This window comes from Phyllostomus hastatus, unplaced genomic scaffold (assembly GCF_019186645.2).
Source record: "Phyllostomus hastatus isolate PE091 unplaced genomic scaffold, TTU_PhHast_1.1 phas_contig_5, whole genome shotgun sequence".
NCBI classification, from domain to species: Eukaryota; Metazoa; Chordata; class Mammalia; order Chiroptera; family Phyllostomidae; genus Phyllostomus; species Phyllostomus hastatus.
The window spans coordinates 1,093,934-1,109,193 of NW_025333897.1; the positions used below are offsets into that span (position 1 = coordinate 1,093,934).

Below are 15,260 nucleotides of genomic sequence, written 5' to 3' on the forward strand. Positions count from 1 at the left end.
ACCTGGGGAAGTGCAGTGTCAGCCCCTGTGTTGGGGAGAAATTCCCTAAGTCCTTACCACAGCTGCCAGACCATAAATGTTTTGCCACCCACCTCTCCTGGCTTCTGACTCTGTAGCCATGTGGTGGTTTCCCATGCTTACCAAGCCCCTTCCTGCATCAGAGGTTTTGCACTTGCTGTTCCCCTACCTGAAATTCTTTTCCCTGCACGTCGGGACTCATGCCCTGTTCACAGTACCGCATAGCATGTGGCTAACAGCTCCATTCCCTGCCATCCTTTCCCCTAGCTTTATTTTTCTCAGTGCCTCTTCACCATGTGCCATTGCTGTGTGTTTATTGGTACCGTGCCTGCTGCTCCCACTGGAATGTGAGCTTCATGAAGGCAGGGGCTGTGTCTTAGTGATGCTGTGTCTCTGGCACCCAGGATAGTATCTGGAGCTTAGGGCACACTAAAAAAAAAAAAACAAAAACAAAAAACAAAGCAAAACAAAAAACTGGGGGCATGATTAGACTTTGGGAGTGTTTGTGAGGCTGTGTCTGCTCCTGGCCTGGGGCTCTGCTGGGGAGACTTGGACAATTCATTGTGTACTCAGCAGATACCCGGGTGTGCTGGTCCACTGTGTGAGCATTTGTAGGTATGGGGAGAATTGTTTGAGGAGTGCACCAAGAGCACCCAGTGAGGCCTCTGAGGTCAGGAAAGCTCTCTGGAGGAGAAATTGGTTCAGCTGAGACCTCAAGAAGGAGGAAGAACTCACAAAAGTAAGGGCCTACGTGATAGAAGCGGGCAGGGTGAGGGTGGGGGAAAGAGAAATGGGGGGAGTAGTACCAGGTATAATCATTGTCATAGTCGTTAGCCTTTACTGAGGGCTTTCCAGGTGCTCCTTGGCTCGCAGGGAGGGACAGGGCTAGATTTAGATGGAGTGTAGGGGTTGAGTGCAGAGGCTGGGGACCCAGGGAGAAGGCTGTGGTGGTAGGGGAATGGAGGGGAGGGGAGAGGAGGTGGGGTTAGGTGGGAAAGAGAGTCAGGAAGCTGGGTGGATGAGCAGTGGGAACCACTCTGGTCAGCAGGGGTGGGAGGCAGTGGAGTACAGGCCAGCAGAGGCCAAGTCCTGAGGGGCCTTGAATCCCAAGCCTTGGAGCTTGCTTCTTTGCCAAGGCCAGTGGGAAGCCATGGAAGGGTTTTGAATAGGGGAAGAACAGGGTTAGGTTCGAGGGTCCCCATAGCTGCTGAATGGGGGACAGATTGGAGGGGAGGAGTCCAGGAAGGAGGTGGGGCAGGACTCTCCCGGGAGAAGCCAGCCCTGGACCTGAGCCAGGCTTGGGGAGGGCCGGATCTCCGGAGAGACTGGGCACATTAGCAGTTGCAGCACAGACTGGTGGGATATTCAGGATTGAGTGTCTGGCAGTCCCGGCTATTGGGCTTATGGTGTGAGTCCTTTGGGGTGCCTGTCATGCCTGCTGGGGAGGGGAACCCCGTTGCTGCTTCTGGCCCTGCCTTTGCAGCTTGGAGTTCAGAATGTGATTTCTTATCCGCTGTTTACTTCTCTGTCACTGTTCATCTTGTCTTTCCCCCGCTTCCTCCCACTTACCTCCTTCCCTGTGCCTGGCCAGCAGCCTGCCACAGTCACATGCCAGGCAGTAGTGTGTCCAGCCCACCAGCTCCCCTGGGGCACGAGAGAAAGCTGATGCCCAGGGTGTCCCTACAGCCAGCTGCCACTTCTCAGGGAGCCACAGTAGCTCCTGACCTGCTGTCCGCAAATAACCCCAGGCCAGGAAAGGCAAAAGGCGCCTTGGGCTCCGTGGCTTCTGTCCAGGCTCCAGGTAGGGGCCCAGCTGGTGGCTGCCTCCCGCCCTTCTCCCCTCCACCCGCCCGCCCGGGAACCTGAGACAGGAGCAGCAGCCTCGGCGTCTGTCAGTCTATCAGCTGCTGGTCCCTGAGGACAGAAGCAGAGGTCTCGGGGAAGGGACCAGGGCCTTGATCGAGACCCCAGGACTGGCTCCTGGGTACCAGACAAGTGTGTGTCTACACCGTAGGTTGCTTTCCTGTTCAAGATCTGGAGCGCCTGCAACATGTCTTTTCTTGGTCATTTGGTGGGGGCAAGGAGGGACCTGAGGCTGAGGGAGTGACATGGGGTGGTGTGTCGCAGGGGAATGGTTTGCTAAAGGTGGAAGGTTGTTGGTTTGCTGATGTGGAAAGGAGAGAATGAGTGAGTGAGAGAGAGAGAGAGAGAGAGAGAGAGAGAGAGAGAGAGAGAGTGTGTGTGTCTGTGTGTGTTGGGGGTGGCAGGCAGATGCTGGTGGCCCTGAGCACCCCCTCAGGTGCCCAGGGCTGTCTGATTCATCTCAGGTTACTTCAGTGTTGGGCATGGGAGTGATGTTGGAGGTGGGGCTGTGGCTCCCTTGCCCCCTTTCCAGCCTGGAGTGAGGGTGGGTGGGTGGGCTGGCCCTGTTTAGCATGGGTGTCATGGGTGTCGAGCACAGGGTCAGGCCCTCATGTAGGCCTGGGAGCTCTGCTCCCTGTAGAGTAGGGCTCTGAGGGCAGAGTTGTGTTCTTCCCCCCACCCCACATTGGGGTCCCTGGGGATGTAGCTGCATCTTACCCCCACACTGGGCCCTGGGAGCAGGGCTCTCCCACTCGACCCTGACTCCACTGTGCGCAGAGCAGACCAAGCAGCCACAGGAGCCTCAGAGCTTGGCTTTCCCGAGGTAAGGGGCTGGGACTAAATCCCCTTCCAACTCTGATGAGCTCCCCTCTTGTCTTGCAGATTGTGTTCTGTTCACCGTGTCTCCTGCATGTCCTGCTGCCCTGAGGTGTCCCAAGCTAGGTGACAGCGTGTCACGCTGCCACCATGAACGAGGTGTCTGTCATCAAAGAAGGCTGGCTTCACAAGCGTGGTAAGGGGCTGCTCATACTGCTTAGGCCTGTGGGATTGCACCCCATCCCCACTGCCACACCCTTCCTCCTGGCAGCTGATGTTGTGAGAAGCAGAGATGTAGGGCCTTCACAGTCTCCCAGGGCCAGGATCCCAGCCCCTCTGCCTGCCCCAGGCCAGTAGCTCCTTAGGATCACATTTCAGGGACCCCTTCAGCAGTAGTCTGGGCAGGGGAGCTGGGGCCCCACTAGGGGCTGGCCGAGTCTCCAGGCCTACCTGAGCACCCTGCATGAACCCACAGACCAGGCCTCAAGTTCTGCTTCTGAAGTAGTGATTTCATTCATAGCCCTATTTCATAGGTAAAGAAACTAAGGTACAGAGAAAGAGAAGTCATTTAATTGAAATAACAGGCTGAGGCGATATTCAGCATTCATTCAGCAAATGCTCGTTGAGTGTGTGTGGTGTGCCAGGGTGTCCCTGGTTCTGAGGACAGTGATGCCCTCAGGAAGTGTACATTCCATTCGGAAGTGGGGACAATCAATAAACAGATAAGCAGATGTGCCTGGTAGGTGGTGATAAGTCTGTTGTGAAGAATAGGAACTTTGAGGGTGAAGGGGCTGGGTGGAGAAGGGGTGGCCAGGGAAGTAGCTCTGAGGAGGCGACAGTGAGCAGAGGCCCGGAGCAGGTAAGGGAGTGAGCCGTACACAGAGCTGGTTAAGGTGACAGCAAGGATGAAGGTGGGAGAGCGGCTGGAGCCCAGAGTGCGTGAGGGCGGGTGGGAGGAGGTCACACGATGGAGCAGGGATGGAAAGGGCCCCGGGCGTGAGCTCCTCAGGTGATTGGAAGCTGGGGAGGTTGTGGGCCATGGTGCGACCTGATCTGGTTGTGCTAGAGGGCAGCCAGGCCAGAGAAGTGAAGTCATTTATAGGGAAGAGAGTGAAGAGAAAGGATCCCTAGACCCCGGCCACCTGTCCCCAGACCCTTCACCAGCTGTGTTGCTCAGTGCTGCCGGGAAGAGCATGTGCTGCCGGTTGGCTCATTCGGGCCAAGGGGGTAGGAGGCAGCCCGTCCCAGCTTCCGTGGACCTTCTCAGGGAGGGCGGTGTCAGGCTGCTGATAGCTGCTCCTGTGTACTTTCATTTGTTCAGCAAACATTTATTTTAGAGTGGATTCTTTTTTTTTTTAATTGATTTTTAGAGGAAGGAGGGGAGAGAGAGAGAAACATCGATTCGTTATTTTACACATTTATGCATTCATTGGCTGACTCTCGTATGTTCCCTGACTGAGGCTCAAACCTGTAACCTTGGCATAGTAAGACAATGCTCTAACCAACTGAGCTACCTGGTCGGGGCTCAGCCAACATTTATTGAGCATCCTTTGTATTCCAGGCACTGACCTAGGCACTGGGGACATAGCAGTGAACCAAACAGGCACCCCTATCTTCATGTTGATGTTTACTTTCAATGGGGAGGGCGGATGGCACAGGAATAAGCATGTGTGTCTGGTGGCAGTAGGTGTCGTGGAGAAAAACCAAGCAATGTGAGAAGGAAGGGCAGGAGGTTGGCAGGGGTGCTGTCGTAAATGTGGTCAGGGAGGGCCTCACCGAGAGGGGACCATAAAAATAAAGATCTAAAGGAGGCAAGAGAGTGAGCCCCACGTCTAACTGGGGCAAGAGCATGAGGGTGAAGGGGACAGCCAGCCTGTGAGTCTGGAGAGGGGAGTGATGGGCATGTTTGGAGAGGGCAGGGATGCTTATGGGGCTGGTCCTTTGGGAACAGGGAAGGACCAGTCTGTCCTCTCCCAGCCCACAGGCACAGAGCAGTGATGAGGGACAGAGGCAGTTCCCCAGGGCCAGGCTTCCTCCATCAGACTGAGCAGTGAGACCTGTCCCTGTTGCCCTTAAAGAAAGGAGTGTCATTCAAGACACGTCATTCTACCCCTCCAGATTGGGCCCTGTGTTTGGGGCTGTTGATGGAGCATTCTGAACCTTGGCAGATGTCAAGGTTCTAATCCTGGCTCTGCCACTTCCTCTTGGTGTGACCGTGAGCAAGCGTCACCTCTCTGAGCCTTGTTTTTCTATTCGTAGAACGGGTTAACAAGCCAGGCCTCTGTTGTCCGCTCCTTCAGGGCAGGGATTTGACCTGGCTTGTTTGCTGCAGGCACCCCAGTGCCTAGAAAAGTCATGCTGTAGACGCCCAGTAACTGATTGTTGAACAAATGGTTGGGATTGTGTGTGGTGGTGGTGCAAGATGGGGGTTTGGTAGGCAGTGTCTCGGGCTCTTGAGTTCCCCAAGGCCCATGGCTCTTCTGGCTGGGGTGTGGGAGTCCTGGAGGTGGCTGGAGAACTCTGGCGGGCATTGGGGTTTGTCTCTGGTCCAGGGCTGCTGATAGCAGTGCCTGGGTCTCGGCCCCTCTCAGGCCTTCAGTGTCTTCATTTGTGCTATAGGCGGGCCAGATGAGCTATAGAGATGGCACCTGCCTGGGTTTGCACCATCCACACACACGTTGTGTCACTCCTGGGCCTCCCAGTGCCTGTTGCTCTGAGCAGCAGCTGGCAGAGGTGGGCCAGGCAAGGTGGGCCCTACTGACTGCAGCTGTTTTGGCACCTGCACTGTCCCACTCTGCTCACTCATGGTGGCTACAATGATAGCAGTCCCAGTTTCTTTGTGCCGGCTCTGTGCCAGGCATGGGCTATGCTATAGGCAAGCCCAATTTTGATGCATTTTCTTTTTTTTTTTTTAATCATCACCCAAGGATATATTTATTGATTCGAGAGAGAGAGGAAGAGAGGGACGGGGAGAGAGAGAGAAAGAGAGAAAGAAAACATTGCTGTGAGAGAGAAACATTGAGCAATTGTCTCCTGTATGCTCCCCAACCAGGGATCGAACCTAGGCATGTGTCCTGACTAAGGGTCAAACCTACAACCTTTTGGTGTATGGGACGGTGCTCCAACCAACTGAGCTACCTGACCAGGGCTTTTGTTGCATTTTCATAGCCGCCCTATGAGGCAAGCATCTTCCAGACCAGGACATGGAGTCTCGGAGGCTGACTTGCTGGACAGTTCCAGCAGAGAGGAGGTGGTGCTGCATCCTCTGACTCCTGAACCAGTGCTTCCCAGGCCTGGCCCATGTGCCGCCTCTCACCTGGCAAGGTCTGTTCAGAGAGTGGGCAGAGAGAGAGCACCACTGTCGGAGTGCCTCATGCTATGTGCTGGTCCCCTTCTGGCACAGCCTCCGCCAGGCCCCGCCAGGCCTGGTCCCGTCTGCCAGTTTAGAGGCAGACTGCGTGGTAGTCAAGAGTGTGGACAGAGCAAACCACGCTCCCTCTGAGCTCTCCCAGTCAACAATTGTGAGTCTTGGACAAGTAATGGAACCTTTCTGTGCCTCAGTTTCCTCATCTGAAAATGAGATTGTTGCGAGGAGGTTTTTCCTTTCCTCCCAGGTTTCTTTTGTTTTCTTAGCTTGTTACTGATGCATAAAACACCACAGGTAAGTACTTGGATTACAAGCGCACCCCAAAACTAGTGTGCAGATCAAGAAGTAGAACAAGATAGTCCCCAAAAGCCCCCCATTCCTCCCAAGCAATAACTCTCCTAACTTCCAGTAGCATAGCTGAGTTTTTCTGGTTTTGCTTTTTGAAATTGAGGTGAAATTTATACAACACAAAATTAACCATTTTAAAGTGTACAATTCAGTGGCCTTTAGTACATTCAGAATGTTGTGTAACCACCACCTCTTTCTAGTTCCAAAACATTTTCATCACCCTAGGAGAAAACCCTGTGCTCATTAAGCAGTCAGTCCCCATTCCCCACTCCTTTCTCCCCTGGCAGCCACCAGTTTGTTTTCTGTCTTGACGGGTTTACTACTTCTGGACAGTTCCTATAAATGGGTCGTACGATATGTGCCTTTTGTGTCTGGCTTCTTTCATTCAGCGTAATGTTTTTGAGGTTCATCCATGTTATAGCGTGGATCGGTGCCTCGTTCCTTTTCATATTTAAATAACATTCCATTGTATGAATATACCACATTTTGTTTATCCTTATGTCTGTTGATGAGCATTTGAGTTATTTCTATCTTTTGGCTATTGTGAGTAGTGCTGCAGTGAACATTTATGTACAAGTATTTGGTACTTGTTTTCAGTTCTTTTGGGTACTTCCCTAGGAGTGGAATTGATGGGTCACATATTCTGTATTTATAGTCTGTATTTTATATAGATTATATAAATTGGGTCATGTTAGATATGTTGTTTTTATTAAAGATGTTTTCATTTATTTAGAGAGAGCAGAAGGTAGGGAGAAAGAGAGGAAGAGAAGCGTTGATTGGTTACCTCCTGCCCATGCCCAGCCAGGAACCAGGCCCACAACCCAGGCATGTGCCCCAACTGGGAATCAAACCAGCAACCTTTTGCTTTGTGGGATGACGCTCAACCCACTGAGCCATGCCAGTCAGGGCTGGGTCATATATTCTATATTTATAATCTATAGTGTATTCTATATTTAACTTTTAGAGGAAGTGCCAAACTTTTCTATAGGGCTGCACCATTTTACATTTCCACCAGTAATACACGAAGGTTTCAATTTCTCCACATCCTCACCAACAATGTTCTTTTTCTTTCTTTTTTTTTAAATTGCAGCCATCCTAGTGTGTGTGAAGTGGTATCCCATGATTCTGATTTGCATTTCCCTAATGACTAATGATGGTGAGCATCTTTTCATGTGCTTATTGCCCCTTTGTGAGATACATCAATGGGTTGCCTCTCACATGCCCCCAAACTGGGGACCTGGCCTGCAAGCCAGGTGTGTGCCTTGACTGGGAATTGAATCCATGACCTTTCAGTTCGTGGGCTAGTGCTCAATCTACTGAGCCACACCAGTTAGGGCTATTTTTTTTTTTTTGATACTTTTCTTTGCACAAAAGTTATTTATTATCCTCACTCGAGGACAATTTTTCATTGCTTTTAGAGAGATTGGAAGGGGGGGGAGAGAGAAACATTGATCAGTTGCCTCCTGTACAACCCCCACCTGGGGATCAAACCTTCAACCTAGGTTTCAAACCCTGACTAGGGATTGAACCAACAACCTTTTGGCTTGTGGGACAATGCTCCAACCACCTGAGCCACACTGGCCAGGACTAAAAGTTTTTAATTTAAATGAGTCTACTTCATTCTGTTGCTTATATTTTTGTGTGTCATATCTAAGAATCCATTGACAAATCCAAGAAGATTTACCCCTGGGTATTCTCTGAGAGTTTTATCGTGTTAGCTCTTTTATGTAAGTAGATCCTTTTGAGTTAATTTTTGTATGTGGTATATGGTGTGAGGTGGGGTCCAACTCTGTTTTGTTTGTTTGTTTGCTTGCGTGTGGATATCCAGTTATCCCAGCACCATTTGTTAAAGGGACCAGTCTTTCCCCATTCGATGGTCTTAGCACTTCTGTTGAAAATCAGTTGATCATGGTTTGTTTGTTTGTTTCGACAGTTCTATTCCCTTGCTCCATACGTCAATCCTTATACCACACTGATTCAGTTACTGTAGCTTTGTAGTGAAATCAGGAAGTGTGAGTTGTTTTCCTCTGTTCTTCTTTTTCAATATTGCTTTGGCTGTTTGGGACCCCTTGCTGAGTGAATTTGAATTCCACATATATTTGAGGATTGGTTTTTCCATTTCTGGAAAAAAAAAAAGCTGTTGGAATTTTGATAGGGGGTGTGTTGAATCTATAGATCACTTTGGGTAGTATTGTCATCTTAAAAATATCCAGTCTTCCAGTCTGTGAACACAGGATGTTTTTGTATTATTTAGGTCTTTAATTTGTTTCAGCAATGTTTTGTAGTTTTTATTGTATAAATCTTTCACCTACTTATGCTGTTGTAAGCAGAATTCTTTTCTTAATTTGCTTTTTGGATTGTTCACTGCTGTTGTAAAGAAACACAACTAGTTAGCCTGTCCTTTGGCTGAATTTGTTATATTAACTCTAGCAATTATTTTGTGGATTCTTTGTGACTTTCTATATATAGAATCATGTTATCTGCAAATAAAGATTATTCTTTCATGTTGGATGCCTTTATCTTTTTCTCTGACTAAATTGTCCACTTTTACCACTCTTGTCGCATGCTATTTCTGCCTCCATCAAAATGATTGTGTGTCTTTTTTCCTTCATTCTAGTTACGTGTATTATGTTGAATGATTTTCACATACTGAACCACCCTTGCATTCCTGGGATAAAACCCACTTGGTCATGGTGTATAATCCTTTTAATCTGTTGTTGAATTTGGGGTTTTGCTAGTTGTTGACTTAATATATATGGGATCATTTAGTATCTACATTGGAAAGAATTTCTAAGTTAAAATCTGTAAGATACTTAGGACAGTATGTGACACAAAGTACTGCTATAGTGCTATCTAATCATCATCAATATCAATTATTGGATAGCCCCATAAGAGGAAACAAAGACTCCGAGGAGTGAGGGGACTTTGCTAGTGGCCACACAGCAAATGCAGCTCAGAGCCCACCTGCTGTCCCTTCCCATGTGCTGGGCGCACGCAGGCTTTGGCCCACTCTGCATGGTGAGCTGACGGGAGAGAGCATTTAGGGAGTGCCTGTGGTGTGCTGGGCCGCAACCTGGGTACTTTGCGGTTGTGATTTACATTTTTTAACAGTTTGAGATATAATTTTCATACAATAGAATTCAGCCATTTAAGGTGTACAGTTCAGTGGGTTTTAGTGTTGAGTTTTATATCATCAGCACAATCAATTTGAACACATTTCACTCCCATTCTCCTGCCTGCTCTCTTGTCTGCGCTCCTCTTATCCGGATGCCCCTTATGAGGTGGTGTCATGCCCTGCCGCTCGTGTCTACAGGTTTGTCCAGTATGGACATTTCACAGAAATGGGGTCATTTAACCTGTGGTTCTTTGACTTGCTGTAAGTTACGGTTCATTCATGTTGTAGTGTGAATCCATACCTTACTTTCTGTCATCAAATAGCATCATATTGTGTGGTGTGCCATGTCTTATTTATCCGTCCACTAGCTGATGGACTTCTGGGTTGTTTTTACTTCTTACTATTATGAATAATATTGCTAGAGATATGTATAAGTGATAAGTTTTATTTTAATAAAACTTATTTAATAAAATCTCCTTATTTTTTGAGAACTTAAATAGCATTTTATTTCTTCTAAAATTTTTATTCTATTGATATCTAATTGACAAAGAATATCCTGTTAGTTTCAGGTACACATGTGATTTGATATTTATATGCATTATGGGATGATCCCCATGATAAGTTTAGTTAACCATCTGTCACCTCACAAAGTGTCTGCAGTGCTACCTACTGCGTTTCCTGTGCTACACCGCACATCCCCATGACTTACTCGTTTTGCACCTGGAAGTCTGTACCTCTTAATTTCCTTCAGTATTTTGTAACTCATCTCATTTTCTTCAGCAGCCCTATGAGGAGTGGGTGCTCGTAAATGTGTGTGTTGTGTGCATGTGTGCACAGGACGCTTGGATATTCATAGTTAGAACAAATAGAGGGGTCAAGGGACTCTTGGAGGGCGCAGCAGCATTTCTACCCGGCTGGCACAGTGTTTTGACACTTGATCCACCTGCACGGCTGCACTGGTGAATACCAGCCCCAGGGATTTGGCCTTACAGGGCCACAGGGCATGTGTGTTTGGAAGCCTGGGCCTCTCTCTTGGGACTGGGCCACGTGCTGGCAAGGATGGCTTGCTGCTGGCCACACGCTGAGGCAGCTGGTGCCCTGGGACACTGCAGCAGGCGCCTTCCTGCCACGCATGACCTCTGAATCACTGGGCCCAGCCTGGCGCCAGCCTTTGTCAACAGGGGCTGCCTCGAGGGTTTCTCTTGGAGAGGCACTCTCCTACTCACCCAGGTGCCCTGTGTGAGGGGCCATTACACGGGGCTGTCTGCCCTGACCTCTCTCTCTCCCTCTGCCTTGGTTCAGGTGAATACATCAAGACCTGGAGGCCCCGGTACTTCCTGCTGAAGAGTGATGGCTCCTTCATTGGCTATAAGGAGCGTCCTGAGGCACCTGACCAGACCCTGCCCCCCCTGAACAACTTCTCTGTTGCAGGTACTTTTGGGGTGGGTGGGTGGGCCCGAGTCTGGGTATTCAGAGAATGACTGGCGGGCCGTGGGGGCACAATGGCTATTCTTGGGCTGTAGGCCTGGCCAGGGCCCATTTTCCCTGTTTCCTACCCTCCCCTGCTCCACCTGCCCATCAGCTGGGTGAGGTAAAGTGGGGAGCAGGGAGAAGCCAGGCATTTCCCAGAGCCCAGCCCCAGGCAGTGCTGCCTCTGTGGTCCTGCTGCTGCCGGCCAGGCCCTGGGGTTCCAGCTGGTGTCAGGTTCCTCTGTGCTCTGTCAACAGCCTGCTTCTCTGTCCCTCTAAACTAGAGGCAGCCGTGGCCTCCCGCTCAGCTGACTGCAGGGCTAACCTCACATCCTCCATCTCCTCCATGGTATCTGAGTGTTGCCCTCCAGCTGGACCCTGGCCGTGAGAGCTTGGCAGACCTAGAGCCCTTGCCTGGATCTTGCAGAACTACAGTTTTGCTGCCAACCCTCTGCCCCCTGCTTCCTCCTTCCATGCTGACCTGATTGGTCACCAATCCTCAGTGTCCCACCTCCATCCCACCACCACTTCTTAGCCCAGACCACCATTCTCTCCTACCTAGCTCCCTGTTCCAGCTTCTTGCCCAGTCTCACCCCTACCCTCTTTCTCTGGAACCCAGCCCTGATCCCCTCTCTGTCCTGCTCAAAGCCTGTCCTGGTTGCTTTCACTGTGTGACTCTGACATGGTTGTTCCCAGTCCTGGCTTCTTGCCTGAACTGCCAGCCTATCTTGAGCAGCTTCCTCCACATTTCTCCCTGGGTGTCCTCTAGGTCCCTCATGCTCACCATGTCCAAACTGGCCATCTAGTTTCTCCTTTTGTCCCCCAACCTCCTACTCCCTGTCTCCATTTTGGGGAGCTCCCTACTGCCCCCTAGTTCTCAGGCTACAGGCCTCAGCCTCTTCCTAGGTGCCTCTCTGTGCTTCCCTTCTGGCCTGTCTGCCTGCCTTTCCATCCCTGTGGCCCCAGTCTGGTGTAGCCCCCGGTGCTCCCAGTGCCCAATCTCTCATCCTCTGCACAGCAGCCAGAGGGATCTGTCTCAATCTGCCTATATGCTTTCTCTATTTAAGCCTTCCACAGCTCCCTTCTGCCCTCAGGACAAAATCCACATTCCTCACTGTGCCCCTGAGCCCTGCAGGCAGGCCCCTGCCCACCTCTGCAGCCTCTCTCACTTCCCCACTCCTTATGCCTGGAGCAGAATTTGCCATTTCCTGGAGTGCTGGGCCCTTTGGCACCTCTGGGCTCTGTGTACGACACACCCTTCTGTCTGACTGGCCATACTCCCTCTTCCTTCAGGGTTCAGTGTGGAGATGTTCCTGCCCCTGGTTCCCCCTATCACAGTCCTGACCACTGAGCCATCATTGTCTAGTGGTTTCTCCCCCATCTACACACATGCACCGGATCTTGAGCCCCATTGGGGCAAGTCCAGGGCTATCTGCAGTATGCCACTCAAGTGTCCCCAGTGCCATCTGGCATGGGGCCAACACACAGGCGGTGGCTTGGGGACTATGGTCTCCAGGTCAGTAGGGCTGTCCCCTTACCCTCCTGTTCCTCTTCTTTTCTCTGCCTATAGAATGCCAGCTGATGAAGACCGAGAGACCACGGCCCAACACGTTTGTCATACGCTGCCTGCAGTGGACCACAGTCATCGAGAGGACCTTCCATGTGGACTCTCCAGATGAGAGGCGAGTCTGAGCCTCTGTGTGGCTGCCCTTTGAGGGTGGCCAGGCCTAGTGAGGGGACGTGGTGTAGGTGGACAAGTTACCCTGGGCCCCGACTTAGCAGTTTTCTGTCCCAGCCCTTCTGGTGTGGGGGTCTCCCCAGCTGGAGCTGGGAGGAGCAGGGGTTCTCAGCCTGCAGACCGCCCGTAGTCTGAATACTAGAAGGAGCACCGGAATCACAGGCAGAGCTTGTTGACGAGACGGAGCTTGGAGCCACGTCAGGGCCTCTGGTTATCTGGAGGTCTGTGGAGGGTGAGGAGGCTGCAGTGTTAATGAGCGTCTCCAGTGACTGAGGGAGGCCATCCAGAGATTTGATGTTAAAAAGATCAGTGTAATAGTCAGAAGAGATGATACAGGTTTTCCTAGTTCAGAAATCAAACAGTATAAGGAAGGTGTCTGGTGAAAGCTTCCCTCCTCCTTCTGCCCCACCCCCAGCCCCAAGTTAACTACTCTTCTGTGTCTTCCAAGAGCTTCATCCAGCGGGGATAGGCTCAGTTGGAAAGAGCCTTGCACACCCTACTCCCCTTGTTTTCCTTCTTACACTAAAGGTAGTGCTGCACACAGACTGTTCTGAGCTTGCTTTTTTACTTAACTCATCATGGAGAATCTATCTGCTTCTGTCATAGTAAGCTGCTGCTGCTGCCGCATTTTTGCGGTACACAGCTGCATGTGTGTTCCCAGGTTTGTAGAGCAGTTCTTTAGGGATGGTGACTGGGGTTGTTTGCAGCCTTGGCTCGTTCCGAGCAGTGCCACAGTGCGTGCAGTACCTGCGCCTGTCTTGTCAGCGTGTGTGCAGGTGCGTCTATAAGAAGAGGTGTTGGGTGGAGGCCTGCTGGGTCACAGGGAATGTGTATTCACAATGGTGACAAGTGTGTCTGTCAGGCCATGCCGAAGCGTGTCCACACAGCTTCGTGTTTGCAGACGTTTGGGTTTTTACCAGTCCGATTGGTGGGAAGTAGCATGCCAGGGCAGTTTTCGCTGGCCTTTCCTCTGTGGGTGAGTTTGAGTTACTCTCATGTGCTCGAGGGCCATGCGAATTTCTCTTCTGGTCGTCTGTTCGTGTCCTTTGCCTATTTTTCTGTTGGGTAGTCCTTTTCTTATTTATTTCTGAAAGCTCTTTATATATTAGGAAGCTTAGCACTTTGTAATGAGTGGCAAATATTTTTCCTCACTTTGTCCCTTTTCTTTGAAAAATAGTCTTTTAGTTTTTCTGTGGGATGAGAATTCAACTGACCCTTTGGGGAACCCCAAAACAGTGCCATCCAAGAAAATGTTCTGCCATGATAGAAGTGTTCTGTACTTGTAGTGCCCAAGAGACTGCCTGTTGAGCATTTGAAGTGTGGTTAGTGTAACTAGGGGGTGGAATTTTTTTATTTAATTAATTTAAATTTAAATAGCTACACGTGGCTAGTAGCTACCCTCTTGGACAGTGCATTTCTAGAGCATACACAAAACAACATCACAAGACGAGTTGCCACAATCTGTGGTATAATTGTTGTTGCATAGCATCCCGAGGTTGAAAATATACTCACCCCAACAAGGGGAACAGAATTACCATCTCGGGCCAGCTGAGGTGTCATGCCACTAAAAGCCAATTGGGACCATTAGGTGCATAGGATCTGGGTGTTGGGCTGAGTTTTGAAGTACAGGTCGGAAGGAGTAGGTGACAGAGATAGGAAAGAGGGACCAGCACGTGTAGAGGCCTGCAGGTGAGACAGCTTGGTGTTCCAGGGACCATAGTGTGTTTTGCGTCACCAAAGAATCAAGGCCCAGAGGTCTTGGAAGGGGAGAGGTGGAGAGCCTTGAAGCTGGTGAGCCCAGCCAGGGCCTGGACTCCAGATGGAGATCCCTACGGGGCTTGGCAGGCAGTGAATCAGTTGGGGTTTGTCACAGGGTTTCTGAAAGGTTCAGGGAGATGACAAACAGGAAGCCCTTGACTCAGCAGTAGCTGGCACACAGTGTGCGAGCCTGGAAAAGGACCTGTGTGGAGAGCCGGCAAAGTGTTTCTTAAGCAAGAGACCCCCTCTGATTTCCACCGTAGCAAGATGCCATGCCCTTCAGCGTGGGGAGGAGTCCCTTTCTGAAGACTGGGGTCCCCTGGTCAGGCACTGGCGTCCCCTAAGAATAAGGACTTTCTCCTGTAGATTCATGGTACCATTATCATGGTTGAGGTCATTCTTTATAAAGTATATTTGGGGATAGCCTCCCCATAGCTGTGCCATTCTTGAATTTCCCCAGTTGTTCTCAAAATGGTGTTGTACAAATTAGCATTTATTTAAGGTATATGTTGTCTGTTTGGCCTATTTCAGTCTACACCAGCCCTTTGTCTTCCCGCCCCCCTCCCCTGGCTTCCACCCTGTGACACTGATTTTTTTTGGCGGGGGGCGGGGGATTAGCCAGGCTAGTTGTCTTGTAGAATGTTCCACACTATCTACGTGTCATATTACTGCCTTTTGGGTCTTTTTACTTTGGTCTTCTGTGCCTGTATTTCCTGTAAACCAGGAATTAGTCTGGATCAGGGTTGGCAAACTATAGCCCAGCCTCCT

The 15,260-nt window shown here is 50.4% G+C and overlaps 1 protein-coding gene across 3 annotated transcripts in view; it reads left to right on the forward strand.

Annotated features, from left to right (window-relative positions):
* Positions 1-15,260, forward strand: part of AKT2 (AKT serine/threonine kinase 2) — a 48,242-nt gene that overhangs the window by 15,936 nt on the left and 17,046 nt on the right. For 2 of the 3 annotated variants that reach the window (XM_045846701.1, XM_045846703.1), the window contains exons 2-4: positions 2,764-2,893; positions 10,830-10,958; positions 12,567-12,678. In XM_045846701.1, coding sequence (XP_045702657.1) covers positions 2,848-2,893; positions 10,830-10,958; positions 12,567-12,678 — 287 coding nt within the window. In that variant the 5' untranslated portion in view covers positions 2,764-2,847. Of the gene's footprint in view, positions 1-1,903; positions 2,029-2,763; positions 2,894-10,829; positions 10,959-12,566; positions 12,679-15,260 lie in introns of those variants that run through there. The other variant, XM_045846702.1, reaches the window with a different exon arrangement.